The 24,657-nt window shown below is 33.1% G+C and overlaps 1 protein-coding gene across 1 annotated transcript in view; it reads left to right on the forward strand.

Moving 5' to 3' along the window:
- Window positions 1-21,610, forward strand: part of LOC148949881 (uncharacterized) — a 166,617-nt gene extending 145,007 nt beyond the window's left edge. Inside the window, exon 7 of the mRNA XM_089091353.1 lies at window positions 21,534-21,610. Coding sequence (XP_088947479.1) covers window positions 21,534-21,610 — 77 coding nt within the window. The remainder of the gene's footprint in view (window positions 1-21,533) is intronic.
- Window positions 21,611-24,657: the final 3,047 nt, after the last annotated feature.

Below are 24,657 nucleotides of genomic sequence, written 5' to 3' on the forward strand. Positions count from 1 at the left end.
TTGTGACAGTTTCACGATTGGTAGATTATTTGATGTTATTTTTGCTAATTTTTTGTTTAATGAAGTTCTTTACTTTTCTTTGAAAAACTTATTTTGTGGAAAAAGTTTTTTTTTTTGTTTTTTTTTTTAGTACTAAGAACGAAAATTCTTTTGTGGGAATAACATATTTTTTTGCAAGGAAGGTCATTTTTTGTAATTAGACCCAGTCATTTTTGTAATTAGACTCAGAAAGCGTTTTGATTTGTATTTTTTAAGTAAAGTGCAAATTTTTAAGTGACCATTAAGATTGGGCCATGGGGGGAGTCTTGTTTTCTACCATTTTAGCACCGAACTACGACTTTACCCCGAAGAGGACGAATTTGCAATCAAATTCAAATTCTGAGAAGCTAATTGACTTAAAATTATTAATAACTATATTTTAGGCTTCCCAATTGCAAAAAGAAGTAATGTCTCGTTTGGTTATCTGTAATTGCATATCAACTATAATGTGGGGGAGGGGGGTTTCATTTATTTATCGATGCGGATTTGTGACAGTTTCACGATTGGTAGATTATTTGATGTTATTTTTGCTATTTTTTTGTTTAATGAAGTTCTTTACTTTTCTTTGAAAAACTTATTTTGTGGAAAAAGTGTTTTTTTGTTTTTTTTCGAACTAAGAACGAAAATGCTTTTGTGGGAATAACTTATGTTTTTGCAAGGAAGGTCATTTTTTGTAATGAGACCCAGTCATTTTTGTAATGAGACTCAGAAAGCGTTTTGATTTGTATTTTTTCAGTAAAGTGCAAATTTTTAAGTGACCATTAAGATTGGGCCATGGGGGGGAGTCTTGTTTTCTACCATTTTAGCACCGAACTACGACTTTACCCCGAAGAGGACGAATTTGCAATCAACTTCAAATTCTGAGAAGCTAATTGACTTAAAATTATTAATAACTATATTTTAGGCTTCCCAATTGCAAAAAGAAGTAATGTCTCGTTTGGTTATCTGTACTTGCATATCAACTATCCGGGGGGGGCGGGGGGTTTCATTTATTTATCGATGCGGATTTGTGACAGTTTCACGATTGGTAGATTATTTGATGTTATTTTTTGCTAAATTGTAAGTAATAAATTCTTTCTTGAAGTCACCTCTGGGATACACAATACAGAAATTTTCATTAAAGAAATTATGAAAAAATTGTTCTGGTTCAAGAGGTTTATCCGATATTGGAATGCAGTTTTTAGAATGTGCCAATGAAGATGTATCGCTTGTGGAACTTATTTTTAGCCTCAGCTTCTTTACTGGGCTTCTGTCTTCTTCATTACTTCTATATTCGTCTATTTTTATTCTGGCAAAAAATAAAAATTTGCAGATTTTATTCCTGTTCGTTTTAATTTCGATCCATAATTTCATTTTAAAAAAATTTTTTTTTTTGTTTTATTTAATTACTTATAGTTTTTTGTTTAATGAAGCTTTTTTTTTAATAATAATTTTAATTTTATTTTTATAAATTTATTTATTTAAAAATAAAATTAATTTAATAACTTCTATATTAATATATTTTTATTATGGCAAAAAATACAAAGTTGTAGATTTTTGAAGATATGAGCTTTTTTTTCTGGTTCTTTTAACTGTTTACCAGCTCAATGTTGTCTAAACACTGCGGGAAACTTCCTAAGAAGAGTTTTTGATGCAAAACGTCACCTATGAAAAGATTCTTTTAAAAGAAACACTTCAAATCGAAAAAAAAAGAAACCATAAGCAAATAATCTTAACAAAGTTTAATATCTTCCAATAGAAACTTACAAATCTACTTCACTTATACAAGTAGAATTATCTGGCAAGATTTCTGTTTCAAGAGGTTTATTCGATATTGGAATGCAGTTTTTAGAATGCCCCATTGAAGATGTATCGCTTGTGGACCTTATTTTTAGCCTCAGCTTCTTTACTGGGCTTCTGTCTTCTTCACTACCACCTGTATTTCTTTTTTCAACCGCCCACTTCGTTTCCATAGCCTCAGAGTTTCTAAGTTTTCTTTTCACCTTTTGCCCTGATGCCAGCAGACCATAGGACTTTAACTCACTTTCTGTTAGTTTGTTTATCACTACTATAGGGGTCTTCAATTGTCTCCGAATTCCAGGTATTTCAGCGAGGCTAATGAAACATCTTTCTGTCATTTTGTATTTCCTGAAATGCAAATTAAATTTAAGTTAATAAAGATTGTTAACTTTAATTATTTATTTTAGTAATTTAAAGCTTAGGATCAATTCCATTACCGCTGGAGTTTTTGAAGCACGATTCACGCTATTAAAGCTTAGTATTTCTGAGTCCAGTTGAAATGTGCATCATTTTAGAAAATTTCCTTTTTGGGGGAAGCTTATGGTTCCTTTACGTGTACGTAAAGGATTGGAATACCCTTACAGGCGTCTTCTTTTCTTCGATATATTTGCTTACTTGGTTATTAAACGTAAGCTGCGAATTTATGGCAAATCCAGGGAAGATTTTTTTTTTTTGAAACGCTTTATGGGTCTCATTAAAAAAGTTACGTTACTCGCAAAAACATAAGTTTTTCCCACAAAATGATTTTCGTTCTTATTTAGAAAAAAAACAAAAAAAAACACTTTTTCCACAAAATAAGTTTTTCAAAGAAAAGTAAAGAACTCCATTAAACAAAAAAATTAGCAAAAATAACATCAAATAATCTACCAATCGTGAAACAATCTGAAGGTCTGATTTACATTCAGATTTATTGACTTTTTGGGGGGGGGTGTTTCTCCCTTTTTCGAAAATCAGGCTCCCTGTTTTCAAATTTCTTTTTCTTCTGTAGTAAAGTAATAATTTATTTTAGTAAAGTAATAATACCTTTTTGAACTTATATTGTTAGAATGGTTATTCAAAACTGTTTAAAAATCCATATTGAAACTACATTATATACTAAAGAAACTGAATACATTAACATCTAAAACAAAGCATATGGTCAAATTTCATCTTAAAGTGCCAACGTATCTGATAGAATAATCTAGGTCTTATGATCAATCTCATAAAACCTATAATTTTCACCTTTTTCTCCATTAAGCATCAATTACTTCAAGAAATTAATTCCACATTTTTGCAGATAGGGGCTTGAAACTTCCGAAGTAGGGTTATTGGTTTTTAGAGTTTCGCTAACTTTTGAGTCGTCTCGCTCCTTACTTACAGTTCATTAGCACAAACACAAAAATTTTATCACTCTTAACATGTGTGACACCCCAATTCATTAAGAACGACTCGCCTGAAACACAAGGCCCTGAAATTAGATTTAATCCCACTTGTTTATGGAATAGCAACACGGGTTTTGACAAAGAGAGAAATTGCATTCTAGTCTAATTAGACGAAAGATATTCTATTTTCAAATGTATTCCGTGATTAAGAGAGTTTTACGCTCCACGGAAAAATCCCTCCCTCCCCCTTCAAAAAAAAAAAAAGTTAGTGTGAAGTTGATTGTATTAAAAGTATTTTTTCGGGGGTGATAAACGATTGGCTTAAAAAAATTAGTTTGTTCGTGGTAAATAACTTTAATTATGTATTGACAAGTCTATAGAGGAACATAAATATTTTCGGGGGAGATAAACGAGTGTAATAATAACGTTAGAGTTATATTTTTTCATCGCTTTAAGTCCGGATATACACTTCAAAAGATTACAATTATTACTTTGACGGTTATTTTCTGACAAGTATTTTTTAGGGGGAGATAAACGAGAGGTTGGAACAATTTATTGTGATATTGTTAACGAACTGTAAGTAAGGATCGACACGGCTCAATAGTTCAGATTTTTCTCAAAGAGATGAAAAAATTTAAAGTTCTGTTCCAAATATTTTCCTGGAAGAAGAAAAGTTCAACTTTGATTCTGAATTTTCTTAATGAAAATGAAATAAGTTATTGATCAATTCTATTTTCCCAAAATAATATCAAAAACACAATTGGCTGAAATAAAAGCGGAAAAAAAGGCTCTTAATAGAACTTTTTAAGTGTGAAGTCCTATTTTTCAGACTAAATTATAGAAATGGTCCCTGTGGTCCCTGGAGGGGGGATCCCCTTCGTATACGTAATAATTCTCTTCGTTCTAAGTTTTAATTTTGCTCCTTACTTTCAGTTGAAAAAACTTTTTTTAATTTATTGTATTATCGTTTTCTAAATAATGCCAGTAAATCTGACCTCCATCTCCACGGAAAAATCCCTCCCTCCCCCTTCAAAAAAAAAAAATTTAGTCTGAAGTTGTTTGTCTGAAAAGTATTTTTTCGGGGGGGATACACGATTGGCTGAAACAATTTATTGTGTTCTTGGTTACGAACTGTAATTAAGGATCGACACGGCTCAATAGTAACATACTTAGTCTTAAGTTGATTGTCTGAAAAGTATTTTTTCGGGGGGGATACACGATTGGTTGAAACAATTTATTGTTTTCGTGGTAACGAACTGTAAGTAAGGATCGACACGGGTCAATAGTTCAGATTTTTCTCAAAGAGATGAAAAAATTTAAAGTTCTGTTCCAAATATTTTCCTGGAAGAAGAAAAGTTCAACTTTGATTCTGAATTTTCTTAATGAAAATGAAATAAGTTATTGATCAATTCTATTTTCCCAAAATAATATCAAAAACACAATTGGCTGAAATAAAAGCGGGAAAAAGCTCTTAATAGAACTTTTTAAGTGTGAAGTCCTATTTTTCAGACTAAATTATAGAAATGGTCCCTGTGGTCCCTGGAGGGGGATCCCCTTCGTATACGTAATAATTCTCTTCGTTCTAAGTTTTAATTTTGCTCCTTACTTTCAGTTGAAAAAACTTTTTTTAATTTATTGTATTATCGTTTTCTAAATAATGCCAGTAAATCTGACCTCCATCTCCACGGAAAAATCCCCCCTCCCCCTTCAAAAAAAAAAATTTAGTCTGAAGTTGATTGTCTGAAAAGTATTTTTTCGGGGGGGATACACGATTGGCTGAAACAATTTATTGTTTTCTTGGTAACGAACTGTAAGTCCGGATCGACCCGGCTCACTATTTACCTAAATAGTTTGAAGTTGAGAGTCTGAAAAGTATTTTTTCGGGGGAGATACACGATTGGTTGAAACAATTTATTATGTTCGTGGTAACGAACTGTAAGTAAGGATCGACACGGCTCAATAGTTCAGATTTTTCTCAATGAGATGAAAAAATTTAAAGTTCTGTTCCAAATATTTTCCTGGAAGAAGAAAAGTTCAACTTTGATTCTGAATTTTCTTAATGAAAATGAAATAAGTTATTGATCAGTGTCGATCCTTACTTACAGTTCGTTACCACGAACACAATAAATTGTTTCAGCCAATCATGTATCCCCCCCGAAAAAATACTTTTCAGACAATCAACTTCAGACTAACTTTTTTTTGAAGGGGGAGGGAGGGATTTTTCCGTGGAGATGGAGGCCAGATTTACTAGCATTATTTAGAAAACGATAATACAATAAATTAAAAAAAGTTTTTTTCAACTGAAAGTAAGGAGCAAAATTAAAAAACTTAGAACGAAGAGAATTATTACGTATACGAAGGGGATTCCCCCCTTTGGGGTTAATCTAGGTTCACTTAGACGCGCGCGTCTAAGTGAACCTAGATTAACCCCAAAGGGGGGGATCCCCTTCGTATACGTAATAATTCTCTTCGTTCTAAGTTTTTTAATTTTGCTCCTTCCTTTCAGTTGAAAAAAACTTTTTTTAATTTATTGTATTATCGTTTTCTAAATAATGCCAGAAAATCTGGCCTCCATCTCCACGGAAAAATCCCTCCCTCCCCCTTCAAAAAAAAAAGTTAGTCTGAAGTTGATTGTCTGAAAAGTATTTTTTCGGGGGGGATACATGATTGGCTGAAACAATTTATTGTGTTCGTGGTAACGAACTGTAAGTAAGGATCGACACTGATCAATAACTTATTTAATTTTCATTAAGAAAATTCAGAATCAAAGTTGAACTTTTCTTCTTCCAGGAAAATATTTGGAACAGAAATTTAAATTTTTTAATATATTTTAGAAAAATCTGAAATATTGAGCAGTGTCGATCCTTACTTACAGTTCGTTAACACGATCATAATAAATTGTTTCAACCAATCGTGTATCTCCCCCGAAAAAATACTTTTCAGACAATCAACTTCAGAATAATTCTGTTAATATTGAGCCGTGTCGATCCTTACTTACAGTTCGTTACCACGAACACAATAAATTGTTTCAGCCAATCGTGTATCTCCCCGAAAAAATACTTTTCAGACAATCAACTTCAGACTAACTTTTTTTTTTTGAAGGGGGAGGAGGGATTTTTCCGTGGAGATGGAGGTCAGATTTACTGGCATTATTTAGAAAACGATAATACAATAAATTAAAAAAAGTTTTTTCAACTGAAAGTAAGGAGCAAAATTAAAACTTAGAACGAAGAGAATTATTACGTATACGAAGGGGATCCCCCCTCCAGGGACCACAGGGACCATTTCTATAATTTAGTCTGAAAAATAGGACTTCACACTTAAAAAGTTCTATTAAGAGCTTTTTTCCCGCTTTTATTTCAGCCAATTGTGTTTTTGATATTATTTTGGGAAAATAGAATTGATCAATAACTTATTTCATTTTCATTAAGAAAATTCAGAATCAAAGTTGAACTTTTCTTCTTCCAGGAAAATATTTGGAACAGAACTTTAAATTTTTTCATCTCTTTGAGAAAAATCTGAACTATTGACCCGTGTCGATCCTTACTTACAGTTCGTTACCACGATCACAATAAATTGTTTCAACCAATCGTGTATCCCCCCCGAAAATATAATTTTCAGTCAATCAACTTCAAACTAATTCGTTTACTATTGAGCCTTGTAGATCGTGACTTCCATTTCGTTACAACGAACAAAATAAATTGTTTCAGCCAATCGTGTATCCCCCCCTAAAAAATACTTTACATACAATCAACTTCATACTAACATTTTTTTTTTTGAAGGGGGGAGGGAGGGATTTTTCCGTGGAGATGGAGGTCAGATTTACTGGCATTATTTAGAAAACGATAATACAATAAATTAAAAAAGTTTTTTCAACTGAAAGTAAGGAGCAAAATTAAAACTTAGAACGAAGAGACTTATTACGTAGACGATGGGGATCCCCCCTCCAGGGACCACAGGGACCATTTCTATAATTTAGTCTGAAAAATAGGACTTCACACTTAAAAAGTTCTATTAAGAGCTTTTTTTTTTCCGCTTTTATTTCAGCCAATTGTGTTTTTGATATTATTTTGGGAAAATAGAATTGATCAATAACTTATTTCATTTTCATTAAGAAAATTCAGAATCAAAGTTGAACTTTTCTTCTTCCAGGAAAATATTTGGAACAGAACTTTAAATTTTTTAATCTCTTTGAGAAAAATATGAACTATTGACCTGTGTCGATCCTTACTTACAGTTCGTTACCACGATCACAATAAATTGTTTCAACCAATCGTGTATCCCCCTCGAAAAAATACTTTTCAGACAATCAACTTCAGACTAATTAGGTTACTATTGAGCAGTGTCGATCCTTAGTTACAGCTCGTAACCACGAACACAATAAATTGTTTAAGCCAATCGTGTATCCCCCCCGAAAAGTGTGACGTGTCAATCCTTACTTACAGTTCGTTACCACGAACAAAATAAATTGTTTCAGCCAATCGATTATCACCCCCTAAAAAATAATTTTCATACAATCAACTTCACACTAACTTTTTTTTTTTTTTGAAGGGGGAGGGAGGGATTTTTCCGTGGAGCGTAAAACTCTCTTAATCACGGAATACATTTGAAAATAGAATATCTTTCGTCTAATTAGACTAGAATGCAATTTCTCTCTTTGTCAAAACCCGTGTTGCTATTCCATAAACAAGTGGGATTGAATCTAATTTCAGGGCCTTGTGTTTCAGGCGAGTCGTTCTTAATTAATTGGGGTGTCACACATTTTAATAGTGATAACATTTTTTTGTTTTTGCTAATGAACTGTAAGTAAGGAGCGAGACGACTCAATAGTTAGCGAAACTCTAAAAACCAATAACCCTACTTCGGAAGTTTCAAGCCCCTATCTGCAAAAATGTGGAATTAATTTCTTGAAGTAATTGATGCTTAATGGAGAAAAAGGTGAAAATTATAGGTTTTATGAGATTGATCATAAGACCTAGATTATTCTATCAGATACGTTGGCACTTTAAGATGAAATTTGACCATATGCTTTGTTTTAGATGTTAATGTATTCAGTTTCTTTAGTATATAATGTAGTTTCAATATGGATTTTTAAACAGTTTTGAATAACCATTCTAACAATATAAGTTCAAAAAGGTATTATTACTTTACTAAAATAAATTATTACTTTACTACAGAAGAAAAAGGGATTTTGAAAACAGGGAGCCTGATTTTCGAAAAAAGGGAGAAACACCCCCCCCCCCAAAAAGTCAATAAATCTGAATGTAAATCAGACCTTCAGATTGTTTCACGATTGGTAGATTATTTGATGTTATTTTTGCTAATTTTTTGTTTAATGGAGTTCTTTACTTTTCTTTTAAAAACATATTTTGTGTAAAAAGTGTTTTTTTTTTGTTTTTTCTAATTAAGAACGAAAATCCTTATGTGGGAACAACTTATGTTTTTGCGAGGAACGTCAATTTTGTAATTAAAACCAGAAAGCGTTTCAAAAAAAAAATCTTCCCTGGATTTGCCATAAATTCGCTGCTTACGTTGAATAACCAAGTAAGCAAATATATCGAAGAAAAGAAGACGCCTGTAAGGGTATTTCAATCCTTTACGTACACGTAAAGGAACCAAAAGCTTCCCCCAAAAAGAAAATTTTCTAAAATGATGCACATTTCAACTGGACTCAGAAATACTAAGCTTTAATAGCGTGAATCGTGCTTCAAAAACTCCGGCGGTAATGGAATTGATCCTAAGCTTTAAATTACTAAAATAAATAATTAAAGTTAACAAACTTTATTAACTTAAATTTAATTTGCATTTCAGGAAATACAAAATGACAGAAAGATGTTTCATTAGCCTCGCTGAAATACCTGGAATTCGGAGACAATTGAAGACCCCTATAGTAGTGATAAACAAACTAACAGAAAGTGAGTTAAAGTCCTATGGTCTGCTGGCATCAGGGCAAAAGGTGAAAAGAAAACTTAGAAACTCTGAGGCTATGGACACGAAGTGGGCGGTTGAAAAAGGAAATACAGGTGGTAGTGAAGAAGACAGAAGCCCAGTAAAGAAGCTGAGGCTAAAAATAAGGTCCACAAGCGATACATCTTCACTGGGGCATTCTAAAAACGGCAGTCCAATATCGAAGAAACCTCTTGAAACAGAAATCTTGCCAGATAATTCTACTTGTATAAGTGAAGTAGATTTGTAAGTTTCTATTGGAAGATATTAAACTTTGTTAAGATTATTTGCTTATGGTTTCTTTTTTTTTCGATTTGAAGTGTTTCTTTTAAAAGAATCTTTTCATAGGTGACGTTTTGCATCAAAAACTCTTCTTAGGAAGTTTCCCGCAGTGTTTAGACAACATTGAGCTGGTAAACAGTTAAAAGAACCAGAAAAAAAAGCTCATATCTTCAAAAATCTACAACTTTGTATTTTTTGCCAGAAGAAAAATATATTAATATATAATTTAGTAACGTAATTTTATTTTTAAAGACATACATTTATAAAAATAAAATTAAAATTTTTATGAAAATAAAATCTTAATTAAATAAAAAACCATCAGAAATTAAATAAAAAAAAAACAAACAGTTTTTTTAAAATTAAATTAAGTAGCGACATTAAAAAGAACAGAAAAAAAATATGAAACTTTTTATTTTTTGCCATAAGGAAAATATAGGAATATATAATTAATTAAGAAGACAGAAGCCCAGTAAAGAAGCTGAGGCTAAAAATAAGTTCCACAAGCGATACATCTTCATTGGCACATTCTAAAAACTGCATTCCAATATCGGATAAACCTCTTGAACCAGAACAATTTTTTCATAATTTCTTTAATGAAAATTTCTGTATTGTGTATCCCAGAGGTGACTTCAAGAAAGAATTTATTACTTACAATTTAGCAAAAAATAACATCAAATAATCTACCAATCGTGAAACTGTCACAAATCCGCATTGATAAATAAATGAAACCCCCTCCCCCACATTATAGTTGATATGCAATTACAGATAACCAAACGAGACATTACTTCTTTTTGCAATTGGGAAGCCTAAAATATAGTTATTAATAATTTTAAGTCAATTAGCTTCTCAGAATTTGAAGTTGATTGCAAATTCGTCCTCTTCGGGGTAAAGTCGTAGTTCGGTGCTAAAATGGTAGAAAACAAGACCCCCCCCATGGCCCAATCTTAATGGTCACTTAAAAATTTGCACTTTACTGAAAAAATACAAATCAAAACGCTTTCTGAGTCTCATTACAAAAATGACTGGGTCTCATTACAAAAAATGACCTTCCTTGCAAAAACATAAGTTATTCCCACAAAAGCATTTTCGTTCTTAGTTCGAAAAAAAACAAAAAAACACTTTTTCCACAAAATAAGTTTTTCAAAGAAAAGTAAAGAACTTCATTAAACAAAAAAATAGCAAAAATAACATCAAATAATCTACCTATCGTGAAACTGTCACAAATCCGCATCGATAAATAAATGAAACCCCCCGCCCCCCCAGTATCGTTGATCTGCAATTAAATATAACCAAAAGAGACATAAATTATTTTTGCAATTGGGAAGCATAAAATATAGTTATTAATAATTTTAATTAAATTATCTTCTAATAATTTTAATTTGATTGCAAATTCGTCCTCTTCGGGGTAAAGTCGTAGTTCGGTGCTAAAATGGTAGAAAACAAGACTCCCCCCATGGCCCAATCTTAATGGTCACTTAAAAATTTGCACTTTACTGAAAAAATACAAATCAAAACGCTTTCTGAGTCTCATTACAAAAATGACTGGGTCTCATTACAAAAAATGACCTTCCTTGCAAAAACATAAGTTATTCCCACAAAAGCATTTTCGTTCTTAGTTCGAAAAAAAAAACAAAAAAAAAAACATTTTCCACAAAATAATTTTTTAAAAGAAAATTAAAGAACTTAATTAAAAAAAAAATTAGCAAAAATAACATGAAATACTCTACCAATCGTGAAACTGTCACAAATCCGCCTCGATAAATAAATGAACCCCCCCGCCCCCCCAGTCAATTCGATATGCAATTACAGATAACAAAGAGAGACATTACTTCTTTTTTTAAATTGGGAAGCATAAAATATAGTTATTAATAATTTTAAGTCAATTAGCTTCTCAGAATTTGAAGTTGATTGCAAATTCGTCCTCTTCGGGGTAAAGTCGTAGTTCGGTGCTAAAATGGTAGAAAACAAGACTCCCCCATGGCCCAATCTTAATGGTCACTTAAAAATTTGCACTTTACTGAAAAAATACAAATCAAAACGCTTTCTGAGTCCCATTACAAAAATGACTGGGTCTCATTACAAAAAATGACCTTCCTTGCAAAAACATAAGTTATTCCCACAAAAGCATTTTCGTTCTTAGTTCGAAAAAAAACAAAAAAAAAACACTTTTTCCACAAAATAAGTTTTTCAAATAAAAGTAAAGAACTTCATTAAACAAAAAATTAGCAAAAATAACATCAAATAATCTACCAATCGTGAAACTGTCACAAATCCGCATCGATAAATAAATGAAACCCCCTCCCCCACATTATAGTCGATATGCAATTACAGATAACCAAACGTGACATTACTTCTTTTTTGCAATTGGGAAGCCTAAAATATAGTTATTAATAATTTTAAGTCAATTAGCTTCTCAGAATTTGAAATTGATTGCAAATTCGTCCTCTTCGGTGTAAAGTCGTAGTTCGGTGCTAAAATTACAGAAAACAAGACTTTCCCCATGGCCCAATCTTAATGGTCACTTAAAAATTTGCACTTTACTGAAAAAATACAAATCAAAACGCTTTCTGAGTCTCATTACAAAAATGATTGGGTCTCATTACAAAAAATGACCTTCCTTGCAAAAACATAAGTTATTCCCACAAAAGGATTTTCGTTCTTAGTTCGAAAAACTGAAAGTAAGGAGCAAAATTAAAAAACTTAAAACGAAGAGAATTATTACGTATACGCTAAACAGTTCATGATAAAAAAAAGATAGTTTCATTTTTTTAAGGTTAATTTAGATGAGGTTATGTGCTTTTTTTTTATTTAATCTACTTAAGAAGTGACATCAAAAGTATTGTTTTAAGTGATGGTAGAAATGATAAAGATCACGTTGATACGAGCATTAGCTTTTCGAATGACCCATTAAACGTCAATCTAAAAGTGCTGGTAGTCCACTAGCCCCAGCTTTTCCACTTGAGACATTGCACCAAAAGTGCCGTTTTTAGTGCCGTTTTGAAGTTGCTAATGGTTGAATTTATAGGAAGAACGTAGATATGAGTAATATCTTTTATACGAGCTACTAAAAATCTGTATAGATACCTGCGATACCAATACGCCCAAAAATAATACTTCCGATACCGATACACTGTGCAGCCCTTTCCCCAGGGGACTTAGAGGGTCATAATATCACCAACACCAAATATATTTGACTCTAGCAATGTCGCTTGTAAGCGTCAAATCTATTAAGTATCTGATGTAAGCACCCCATTCTTTAATTACCCGTGAGACATTCTTAACCATCGCAATACCCTTACGCTAATACCTTTTCGCAAAAAATTCGCAAATCTCGTAAACTAAAGAAGTAATCAAGTAGTTAGTGTGACCGTCGCTCTCACTCTCTGGTTGTCCTCCAAAAATGGGTGTCATAATAGAAAAACATGTCTATCAACCCATGTAGAGTTCATTGTAATAGGCAAATGACCCTGGTAACCCCAATTCGTTTAAAATATACATACATACCCGCTGCCTCAGGCGTAAGTTTGCGGGTAGGATTTCAATCTATTATACGGTTACTACTGTGGTAAACAATCGCTTTTCGGATAGTACTTCCTTATTCAATCAAACCCATGCATTAGGCAAAGAATGTGAATGGGAAGAAAGATTTACATTTCCCTCAATACTATAGCCTGTAATCATGGGCGCCAATAGACTATAGGGGGGGGGGGCTTACCTGGTCTAATCAGCATTTCCAGTGCTGTATAATTGAAATCACAAGACAAAATATCATGGGCAGTGCGATAGCGCTGCCTCAGTAAAGAGCGATGTGGACACAATATATTTTTTGTTTTTTAAAGACCAGGGCACTTTTTATAGAAAGAAATGTCATTGGAACTCCAAAAGAGCTCATGGAGGGCAAACAGCTCCCCCTCCCCACTTCGATCACTTTCCTGAACACACCCAATCAAAATTTTGAGATACCTATTTTATAGTTTTAAGGTCCGGAAATTATGACTTTGAGAATGATCCCCCCCCCACAAAACTCAGAGCAAGGGTTGTAAGTTATGCCCTGTGGGGATTGAAGTTATGTCCTGTGGGGACACTTCCAGTCAAAATCTCGAGATAGTTATTTTGTTTGACGTAGTTTAAAAGTCCAGAAATTAGTTCTTTGAGGATGAGAACCTCCTCAAGGTCCTCCGGACAATGGTTGTAAGGTATGCCCCGAGGGCATTTAATGTTTTTATGGAAACGGGGTATACACTTCGGAGGGGGCTCATTGGATTGGAAATCGGAAGTTGAAGAGCCATTTTTAAGAGTCAAATTTATCAGGGGGGCAGCTAGACCACACCCCACCCCCCCCCCACGTTATATTTTCCCCCAATGCATCCGATATAAATTCTAAGATAGCCATTTGTTCAAAAATAGTTCAAAGATCTCATAACATGGCCTTTGGGATTGACACAACCCCCCAAAGTATGTGGATAAGGGTTTTAGGTTATGCCCCTGGGGGATCTAATGTTTTTATAAAGAGGTCGTCTTGTGAACTTTAGAGGTGGCTCATTTGATTGGGAATGCATAATTCTAGTTTCATTTTAAGAGTCAAGCGTGATGGAGCGAAAAAGCCCCCCCCCCCTCTCTCTCTCTCTCTCTGATATCCTTTTTTCTCCAAACACATTCGATTGAAATTGTGAGACAGCCATTTTGTAGCCAATAGCCCAAAGAGAATATAACAATATCTTCAGTAATCAAACATAAGAAATATTTATGTGGACGTTGAACTAAATCAAAACAAACTATGAGCATAAGAACTTTCAAAAAGGAGACAAAGCAATATCCTGAGAACAGTTTATACCATGAAGTTAGATCTTTAAGAGTAAGTTGTGGGGGATTTTGAACTAGCCAGAAAGCACTATGTGTATACTTTTAGTACTACAACTACAGTTACTGTAACTTAATGACGCTTAGAGTATTAAGGTGAAACTTCTAGGAAGTGTTAAAGCGGATTTCCATTTAAGCGAGAAAAACTGTGTGCACGCAGGTTTTCCAAAAAGCATATAGACTATATCATACGCAGCATCATTCTATAATAGCTAGAAATATCATTGAAACATTTAAAGTAGCTAATTCGATTCAAAATTGAAAGTTCTGGGGTCATTTCTAAGAGTAAAAAGAGATTGGAGGGAAATCAGCCCGTCTCTTAGGCCGATTTATTTCCCAAACATATCTAGTCAAAATTTTGAGACAACTATTTTGTTCAGCATAGTAGAACGGTCCAGCAACTATGTCCTTAGGAATATTGGGCATGTAAACCCCCACAATTATGCCAAACTATGGATTCGTAAAAAAACCGAAAAGATATAATTTTTTTTTTTCATGAAAATGACTTTTTCAATAAAAAACGGAACAGAAATCCATCTAAAAAACCTTTTTCCACAAAAAAAGCTTTTCAAAGACAAGTAAAGAACTCCATTAAGCAAAAATGGGCAGAAATGAAGTCAAGTAATCATCCAAGTGTAAAACTACCACAAATGACTATCAATAAATAAATGAAACTCAAAATGAACAGAAATTAGAATAAATAGCCGAGTCAAACTCGAAACGAGCAAAAATTAACATTAGCAGAGCTGATAACCCCCGTGCCTTCTCAAGACCAGAACATAATTTCTGATTTACTGAAAACAAAATATGTATAAATGTTTTCACTTTTTTTTACTTAAATAAGTAAAAAACTTTTTTTCTCTTTTTTTGCCCATTTTTTATTTTAAGGAATAAATATCAGTATAGGTAAATTAAACTTACAATCCACGGTCATTTTTTTTTTCAGTAAAACCAAAGTTATGTTCTGGTTTTGAGAGGCATAAGGGTCGTCAGCCCTACTCATGTTAATTTTTGCTCGTTTTGAGTTTGACTCGGCAATTTATAATAATTTCTGTTTGTTTGGACTTTCATTTAATTGTTAATAGTGATTTGTGGCAGTTTTACACTTGGAAGATTATTTGACTATATTTCTGCCCATTTTTTGATTAAAAGAGCTTTTTACTTTTCTTTGAAAACTTATTCTGTGGAAAGTTTTTAAATTAATACAAATATATGACACCGTCATTCAGCCAGGGGGGGGGCAGCTGCCCCCCTTGACCCCCCCCGTATGGGCGCCCACGCCTGTAATATCCAAAACTTTTATTATAAATCACGTTTTGATTAAACAAAATTTATTAAGTAATTTAGCGAGCAAACTGAACTACATATAGTGTAGACCGATGCTTAACATGATTAAATAAAAAAAATAAGTTTTTTAAACTGAAAGTAAGGAGCGACATTAAAACTTAAAACGAACATAAATTATTCCGTAAATGAAAGGGGTTTTCCCCTCCTCAACACCTTGCTCTTTACGCTAAAGTTTTTTATTGTTTTAAAAATTAGAGTTGTGAGAAAGAGTCAAACTTTAGCGTAAAGAGCGAGGCGTTGAAGAGGGGACAGCCCCTTTCATATACGGAACAATTTCTGTTCGTTTTAAGTTTTAATGTCGCTCCTTACTTTCGGTTTCAAAAACTTGTTTTTTTATTTAATTTCTGATCGTTTTTTAGTTAATGCAGCTTTTATTTTGGCTCACCGTCATTGAATAAGTAAACAAAATTTGCATAAAAATTTTACTTTTATTTTGCTAAATGGCTGTCTCTAAATTTGGTTCTGACGTAATTTACAAATTAACTTACGTAACGAATTTCTATATTCGTATATTTTTCTTCTGGCCAAAAATACAAAGTTGCAGATTTTTACAGATATGAGCTTGAAACCTATGTAATAGGGTTTTCTGATACGCTGAATCTGACGGTGTGATTTTCACTAACATTCTTTCACTTGTAGGGGAGGTTTCCCCCCTCTTTAAAAAAACAGGTAAATTTTCTCAGGTTCGTAGCCTTCGATGAGTAATACTAAACCTAATAAAATTTATATATTTAGAATCAGCATTATAAGCCCATTCTTTTGATACATTTATTGACATCGAAATTCCGTTTTTAAAAGTTTCGATTACTATTGAGCCGTATCGCTTGTTTTTTTTTTTATTGTTTTGTTTATTACGTATATGTTATTACGTATATGAGGGGGTTCTCCCCTTAGTCAATACCAAGCTCTTTACGTTAAAAGTTATTTTTTTTTAAATTCACAAACCCCTGAATCACAAAGGCCGTTTAATTAAATAGATAGCTCTTTTGAAAGCACTAAAAAAAAAACTGTAGCGCAAAGAGCGAGGTATTGAATTAGGGGAGACCCCCCTCATATACGTAATAATTTCTGTTCGTTTTAAGTTCTAATGCTGCTTCTTACTTTCAGTTGAAAAAACTTTTTTTTAAATTTAATTTCTGATCGTTTTTTAAATAATACTGGGAAATCCGGCGCCCTCTTCATAGAAATGTCCCTTACCCCAAAGAAACGTTCTCCACGGAAAGATTCTCCCGAGTAACCCCCCCCTCCAGCCCCCCCCCCACCAGAAAAAAATACTTCCTGAAAATGTCTTTATACTTCCCAATAACCAATACAATATGTAAGCAATGGGCAAAGTTCATAACTTGCCGCCCTTCCCCTGGGAACTGTGGTGGATTAAGTCATCCTAAAAGACATATTTATTAGATTATCGAATATCCCGAACAAAATGGCTATCTCAAAATTTTAATTGGGTGACTTTGAGAAAAAATGAGCGTGGGAGTGGGCCTAGTTGCCCTCCATTTTTTTGTCACTTAAAAAGGGCACTAGAACTTTTAATTTTTATTCCAATGAGCCCTCTTACGGTATTCTAGGACCATTTGCTAAATACGATTACCCATGGGGAAAAGAAAAAAAAAACAAAAAACAAACAAATAAACACGTACCCGTGATCTTTCTTCTGGCAAAAAAGGGAAAATTCCACATTTTTATAGATAGGAGCTTTAAACATCTACATTAAGGTTCTCTGATACGCTGAATATGATGGTGTGATTTTTATTAAGGTTCTATAGCTTTTAGAGGGTCTTTCCCCCTTTTTCCGAAAATCAGCCAAATTTTCTCAGGCGTGTTACTCTTGATGGGTAAGATTGAACTTGATGAAACTTATATATTTGAAATCAGAATTAAAATCTGATTCTTTCGATGTATCTATTGGTATCAAAATTCCGTTTTTTAGAGTTTCGGTTACCATTGAGCCGGGTGGCTCCTTACTTATAGTTCGTTACCACGAACAGTTTGATATAAAATAGATAACCAAATATTTGTTGAAGCCTCCGGGGATTGCCCAAAATTATTAGCTGCTTTAGGTCAAGGCCATGTCCAGGAGGGGGAGCTACAGGTTTGAACCCCGTCTCCTATAATTTTTGATTAACTCCTTAGCACATCAAAATTTTAATGCGTTTTTTGTAACAACTTCCCCGCAAAAAAATTCCTGGACTCTTTTCTTTCTCCATTAATCTTTTCCAGGAAAAAATTCCTGGAACCAAATTCCTTGGTTGAATGAAAAAAATTCCTGGAACCAAAGGTACTTATGGTCTTAGTCGTATTTATTAAACCTAATTATTTGCAATTAGTTTTATCCCCCTATAACATTAAACCTAAAAAAAAATTCTATACTTCCATTTTTTTATATAAAATTGTGTATTGACGAAAATCCTAAGCAGAAAATTTATGTAGCACAGATGAATGCCGCAAAATAAGCCAAATTACAAAATCAAGAGACGGCCATTTACGTTTTTCGAAAAATTTTGTTTTACGCCTCCATTGAAAGTTTCGTGTCCGAGCAGCGTTTGAAATTGAATTTTTAAAAAGGGGACAATTAAAGCCAGACAACATTAATTACATAGTTTTAATAAAGCACTAATAACATTAAATACAAAAATAGCATAACGTCATTAGCATGACGCTAAGGATTGATACAAAATATTGTTAAACAATCAAAATTGAAGTTTACCTGAAGAATGGGTCCAATTAATTAAGAAATTTGGGAAAAGAGTTCTATAAACTATTCTTTTAATGTCCCGCGATATTTAAAACTTTGTATCGTTTTACTCAAAAACATTGTTTTTTATTTGCTTTTTTTTATTAGTTCTAGTCCATCTATTTTGTTATCCAGTCCTTCTAATAAGACTTTCTAAGAAGAAATGTTTCGTTTCTTTTTTGTCTTGAAATTCATTTCCAAAAACTGTGCTCTAAATCACTACAAGTTGTCATTTTGTAAGTGAAAGAAATGAAAAACTTTTTTCTTCTGTTTCCTCAGCAACTAGAGATCTGATCGGGAAGAATTTGAAATTTGTGTAGAGTTATAACTAAAATAAGATAGAAGGGAGTGAAGAAGGACAATATTAAATAACAAATTACAAGTAGAAACAATAGCGATTTTTTTTTCTTAAGACAGTGGAATTCCAAACTTTAAATGAATATCTCAGCCCTATGTTCAAGGGACGTCCTCAGCAGAACACAAACGAGAATATAAAAGAGAAACTTACATTAAAATACAAACTAGTTGAACGAAGTTCAACTAGGCCTGGTTGAACTGGGCCGTTCAACAAAGTTCAAGGGACGGCCCTTTGACATAGGGTCGAAATATTAATTTTAAGTTTGGAATTCTACTGTCTTAAGAAAAAATTTCCCTATTGTTTTTACTTGTAATTTATTGTTTATTATGGAAAGGCAGTGTGGTCTTTGTCGTTACTTAAGGACAATATTAATATTACCCCTAAACATGGGAAAATCGGACGGACCAGTGTAAAGTAATGCCTGAAAATTTAACTCTAGTAAAGGAGACACTGAGATTGGTGCCGGTCATGACAGGCTTACGACGGCTAATTCGTAAGAATGTATATATAGTATATATATATATATATATATATATATATATATATATATATATATATATATATATATATATATATATATATATATATATATATATATATATATATATATATATATATATATATATATATATATATATATATATATATATATATATATATATATATATATATATATATATATATATATATATATATATATATATATATATATATATTCGAACTGAACTTAATCAGGTAGGAAGGATGGTGTACATGGACAGGAACGAGCCTTTATGATGAATTAAATATAAAAAGAACAAGTTTTTTTTAACTGAAAGTAAGGAGCGACATTAAAACTTAAAACGAACAGAAATTATTCCATATATGAAAGGGGCTGTCCACTCCTCAACGTCCCGCTCTTTACACTAAAGTTTTTATTGTTTAAAAAAAAATAGAGGGCCTAGTTGCCCTCCATTTTTTGGTCACTTAAAAAGGGCACTAGAACTTTTAATTTCCGTTCGAATGAGCCCTCTCACGATATTTTAGGACCACTGGGTCGATACGATCACCTCAGGGGAAAAAAACAAAAACACAAATAAACACGCATCCGTTATCTTTCTTCTGGCAAAAAATACAAAATTCCACATTTTTGCAGATAGGAGCTTGAAACCTCTACAACAAGGTTCTCTGATACGCTGAATCTGATGGTGTGATTTTCATTAAGGTTCTATAACTTTTAGGGGGTGGTTCCCCCTTTTTTTGAAAATCAGACAAATTTTTCCAGGCACGTAAGGCGCGTTAGGACTAAACTTGATCAAACTTATATATTTGAAATCAGCATTAAAATCTGATTCTTTTGATGTATCTATTGGAATCAAAATTCCTTTTTTTTAGAGTTTCAGTTACTATTGAGCCGGGTCGCTCCTTACTCACAGTTGGTTACCACGAACTGTTTGATAATGAATCTGCTAAGTCTTGTTTAGGCTGGGAGGGTATTAATAATAGAATACTCATCGCTCATTTTATGACTAAAAAGCTTAGGGTATCATTTACAGTAGTATATGCCCCTGTAGAACCGACTGAAGGAGATACTAGTGGGTCAAATTAATGTTATTTACAGTTACATGAGCAAAAAGACGGGGCTCCAGGTAAAAATATGCTTTGACTAGATTTAAACGCCCAGGTCGGTAGAAATAGGGATAGATGGCATCCCAGCCTAGGTGAATTTGGTGTAGGAAAAGAAAACAGTAATGGCTACAGACTGTTGCAATTTTGTAGGTATAACAATCTAGTTATAACCAATACGGTCTTTGGTCTAAAATGTCCTATAATTAACATCGTATTCACGTAATGGTATGATAGAAAACCTTATTGATTACGTTATTGTAAACCGAAGACTGGCAGGATCAATACAAGATACTACGGCATATTGGAGTGCTGTTATTGATGTTAAAAGTAAAGATCACCATCTAATTGATCACCATCTAATGAGAATTGTGCCACTTTAGTTTATTTGCTGATGACGGTCACTGTGTATGTGATCGATATATCCAGAATTTTTATCATTGTTTTCCACTTTCTAATAAAAGGATTTATCCCTTTTTAAACTGTTATTTGTAGATAATATTATCCTATCTATTAAAACTTCTTAGAAAGTCAATCTTGATAGAACTAAGGAAAAAATTTCTAACCTCTCAGGTTCAAGGGGGGGGGGGGTATTTGGATATTTTCAACTATAGGGGTGCTGAAGATTAAGATCTGTCTTCTTATTGTGGAAAGGACTGTCTTTAACGGGATCAGTAGACCGTGGGATTACTACTACAAAGAAGGTGAATTTTACATTAAAGAGTGAGGTGTTTTGGCATACAACAGCCCCTCTCATATCTTTGAGGACTTCTGATATGATAAATAAAATTGACAGAAAATAATTAAAAACAATTAAGTATTGTTTTATGGTTTTAAAGACAATCTTTAGAAGAAAAAAACTAGCCTTACCCTAGAGCTCTGAATACCATTGTTTAAGGACCCCCCCCCCCCCACACCGAAAGAGGTTCAAGGAAAGTGTGCTTAAAGGATATAGTGTTGCTCCATCTTCGATGACATATTTTTAGTGATGGTTGGCGAAAAAAATACCTTTTGCTAAATTTCCTAGCAATTTTAGGCAACTTGACAAAAATTCACGAACTTAATTACTGGGGGGGGGGTGAAGGAAATGCATTTTCTTAATTATTTAAGTTAATTTTGGAAAATTAATAATTCATCATATTTTAAAAAAAAATAGTAATTCACATAGTATATAGGAAAAGAGGAAAACACGATTTTTATAGTATTTATTTAATTTCAGAAAGTATAAGTTCAGCACGAAACCCGAGAAACCTATTTCTGCTTGCACTACCATTATTCGCGATTTTAACGAGATAACAGGTGAGCCAATCTTTATTTTGCTATTCTAAATGTCAAACCTCTTGCCGGAAAAATACGACTATATACGCTGTAAGTACGGGCTCCGTTCTTAGGCTACCGTCGAATCTCGGCCGAACCCATTTCTTATTATGATATAGGCATCTGTGTTTGCCATACACACTTTACTTCTTAACTTATTTTGGACATAACCTCTTTCTTATTTGGTGTCCGTATGGAGACAAGATGGGAAATTAATTGTTTGCATTACGTTGGATTAACCTGAAAATTAATGTCGTTCCATTTAATAGCGAGAGCATATAATTTTACAGCATTATCTAAAATGGTGTTCAGAAAATAGGAGTATCGAACATTCAACGCATCGTGATAAATTCTTCTTAGCAAAATAAGGGTATCTATTATTAGTCTTTTTGGTCTATAAGCGTATCCCGCATGAGTTGAGCTTGTGTAAATGTTTTCTTCATTATCTGTCGATACATACTAAATATTTATTTGGGTGAAGTGACATTTCACGGGGGATGTCTAATGTCAAAAAAGACGTCAATTGTACGAGAAATTTTGCTGTAGAAATTGTTAAAAGTTTGGATTTCAAAGGGGGGGGGGGGTAGGCTCGAGACCCAAGGTCTCTCTAAGGTCTTTCATGCATATTTGTATCCGCATAAGATTGATATGAAGAAGCTTCAATTCACAAACAATCCAAATCGCGTAAACAGTGGGTGCGGATAATGAAGTCATCAAAATTATTTTTACTAAAATTTTATCTTCATTGGCATACGTCTTTTGTGCTAAGTATTCCAGTACATACCTTAAGATGAATACAGACCGATTTCCAGGAGACGAAATGAATCGGTATCGTAAATCAAGAGAATTTTGCCTAAGTACATTTGAACAAAATAAAAACCGTCTCAATTCCTTTAAGTATGACTAGCCTTAGTCAAGATTTCAAAGATAATTTTCTTGAAAAATAACTCTAAAGTTCAAGTCTATAAAATTAGGTCAACAAAGATTGCCTCGTGCTTTGAAATTTACTTTGATCTATCCCATCAAAGTTTACATTGTGGAACTTATTTTTTACCCCTTGACTCCAAAATCTTTTAGTGTTTGTTCAAAAGTTTTCGACATTATTATCCAAGATTTTTGGAGATTGAATTTTGGGATAAGATATTGTAGGAGAAATGGTTTGGAAAAAGCAAAAGAGAAATAAAGTTCTTAATATTTTATTTTTTTTTTTGGGGGGGGGCGGGGTGTATTAAGCATAAGGCCGAGGTCTCCCGATATGCGTATATGTTTTTTTGCTTTTAGATTTTAAACAAAATCCCTACTCACTAATTTAAACTATGCAACTAATAAGAAAAGGCTCAAATTCACAATCAGCCAAAAAAAAAAGTAATTTGAAAGAGGGTTTTGCTGTAAGCGGTATGTTAGTAAGTTACTTCTTTTTTTTTTTATTTGGTGTATATGTTACAGTGAAAGACCGAAATTGGAGAATGTCGACATTTACCGATTAATTCCGAAATTTCTTTTTTCCTCCTTGGATTTAGTCAGCTTTTTCAGTTCTATGCAAGATTTAATGTTGACAGGTTAGGTTTTTAACCCATTTCTAAGATTTATAACTTAATTTAACCTAATCTTAACTTAAACTTTTACCATTAAGCCTTTGCATAAGACTGACAAAAGTGACTGGCAAAGCTGATTGAATCCAAGCAGAGAAAAATGAATCTCAGACATTCACCTGCGAACGTCGACATTTTCCAGACTTTGGTCTTTCACCGTAAGATATACTTGAAATAAGTATGGTTACAGTCGAAAATACCGCTTTTTTCCTCAAATGCATTAGGAAGTAAAAAGCAATTCCTTTTTTTACTACCCAGAAAAAAATTATTTTTTAACTCAAAATGAAAGCTGGTGTGATCATAACAAAGAGCTTTCTAAAAATAAAGTATAATTATACAAAACAGATTATTATCTTGTATCCCTGGCCATGGAGCCTTTCGGGGGGAATTTTTTCGGGGGGTATTGTTTTTTTTCATTTTATATTTATTGGTGAATAAACTCTGAAACTAATAACTCTGATCTCTGCAATATGAAAGATCACTTCCTTATGCCTCATATTCCACGTTATACTATCTTTATAAGTGAACAATAATTGTGTATTTATTTATGTATTTATGTATGTATTTTTTCTCGAAAATGGCTCCATATTTTTTCGGGAAGATTAGTATCTTGGGATATTAATGCATAAGAAAACGATCTAGATAGGTCAGAAGTCTGAGATAATTCGTTAAGAGCCTTAATTTTTGTTTTTGCAAATGACGTCATGTAATATCTTAATACATCATATAAGCATTTCTTAGGACACCACATATGGCATCATAAAAGCATTTTCTTATATGATCTCATGCATAGAATACATAAAATTGTTGTTTCCAACGCATCAGTTATTTATGTAATATAATGTCTGTTGGAAGACCCAAAAAACGAAAATTTGCAGTTGCAGTTACTAAAAATGGTGATTCTTTGGAACTAACACCTGAACTATCAAACCTGATAAGATGTAAATTTTGACAACCTGGATCATCAATCGCGACAACACCGATACGGGCAGCTAAACCAAAGCCCATTGCTAAATTGTCTGAAGTAATCAAAATCCAAAAACGGGTCAAAAATAAAAATGAAGATCAAAAGCACACGCGAGTAGAAGGGCCTTATTGAGTCCGAACATGACCACGTGGTCATGTCAGCATTTTTAATACTGACAGGGCTCCATATATGGGCATAGAGTCCCTAGAGAGAACACGTGGTTAATGGGGTCAATGACCTCTTTCTCCAGGTGTGTTTTTGGCACGCTCGAGGCGAATTTTATGATCCTGAAATAGTATTTGTTGTTGTTTTGGACATGTACATTCTCTCAGGGAATGTTATGATCCAGAAATAGTATTTGTTGTTGTTGCTCGAGCCAAAGGCTATGAGTTTCCCGGAAACAGTTAGATCACGTGTTTCCTTCTCAGCCAATCAGCGAGTCGGTTACATCCCCCTTCTCAGCCAAT

This window comes from Artemia sp. Qi Xiang Cuo, chromosome 7 (genome assembly GCF_049724085.1).
Source record: "Artemia sp. Qi Xiang Cuo chromosome 7, ASM4972408v1, whole genome shotgun sequence".
Taxonomy (NCBI): Eukaryota; Metazoa; Arthropoda; class Branchiopoda; order Anostraca; family Artemiidae; genus Artemia; species Artemia sp. Qi Xiang Cuo.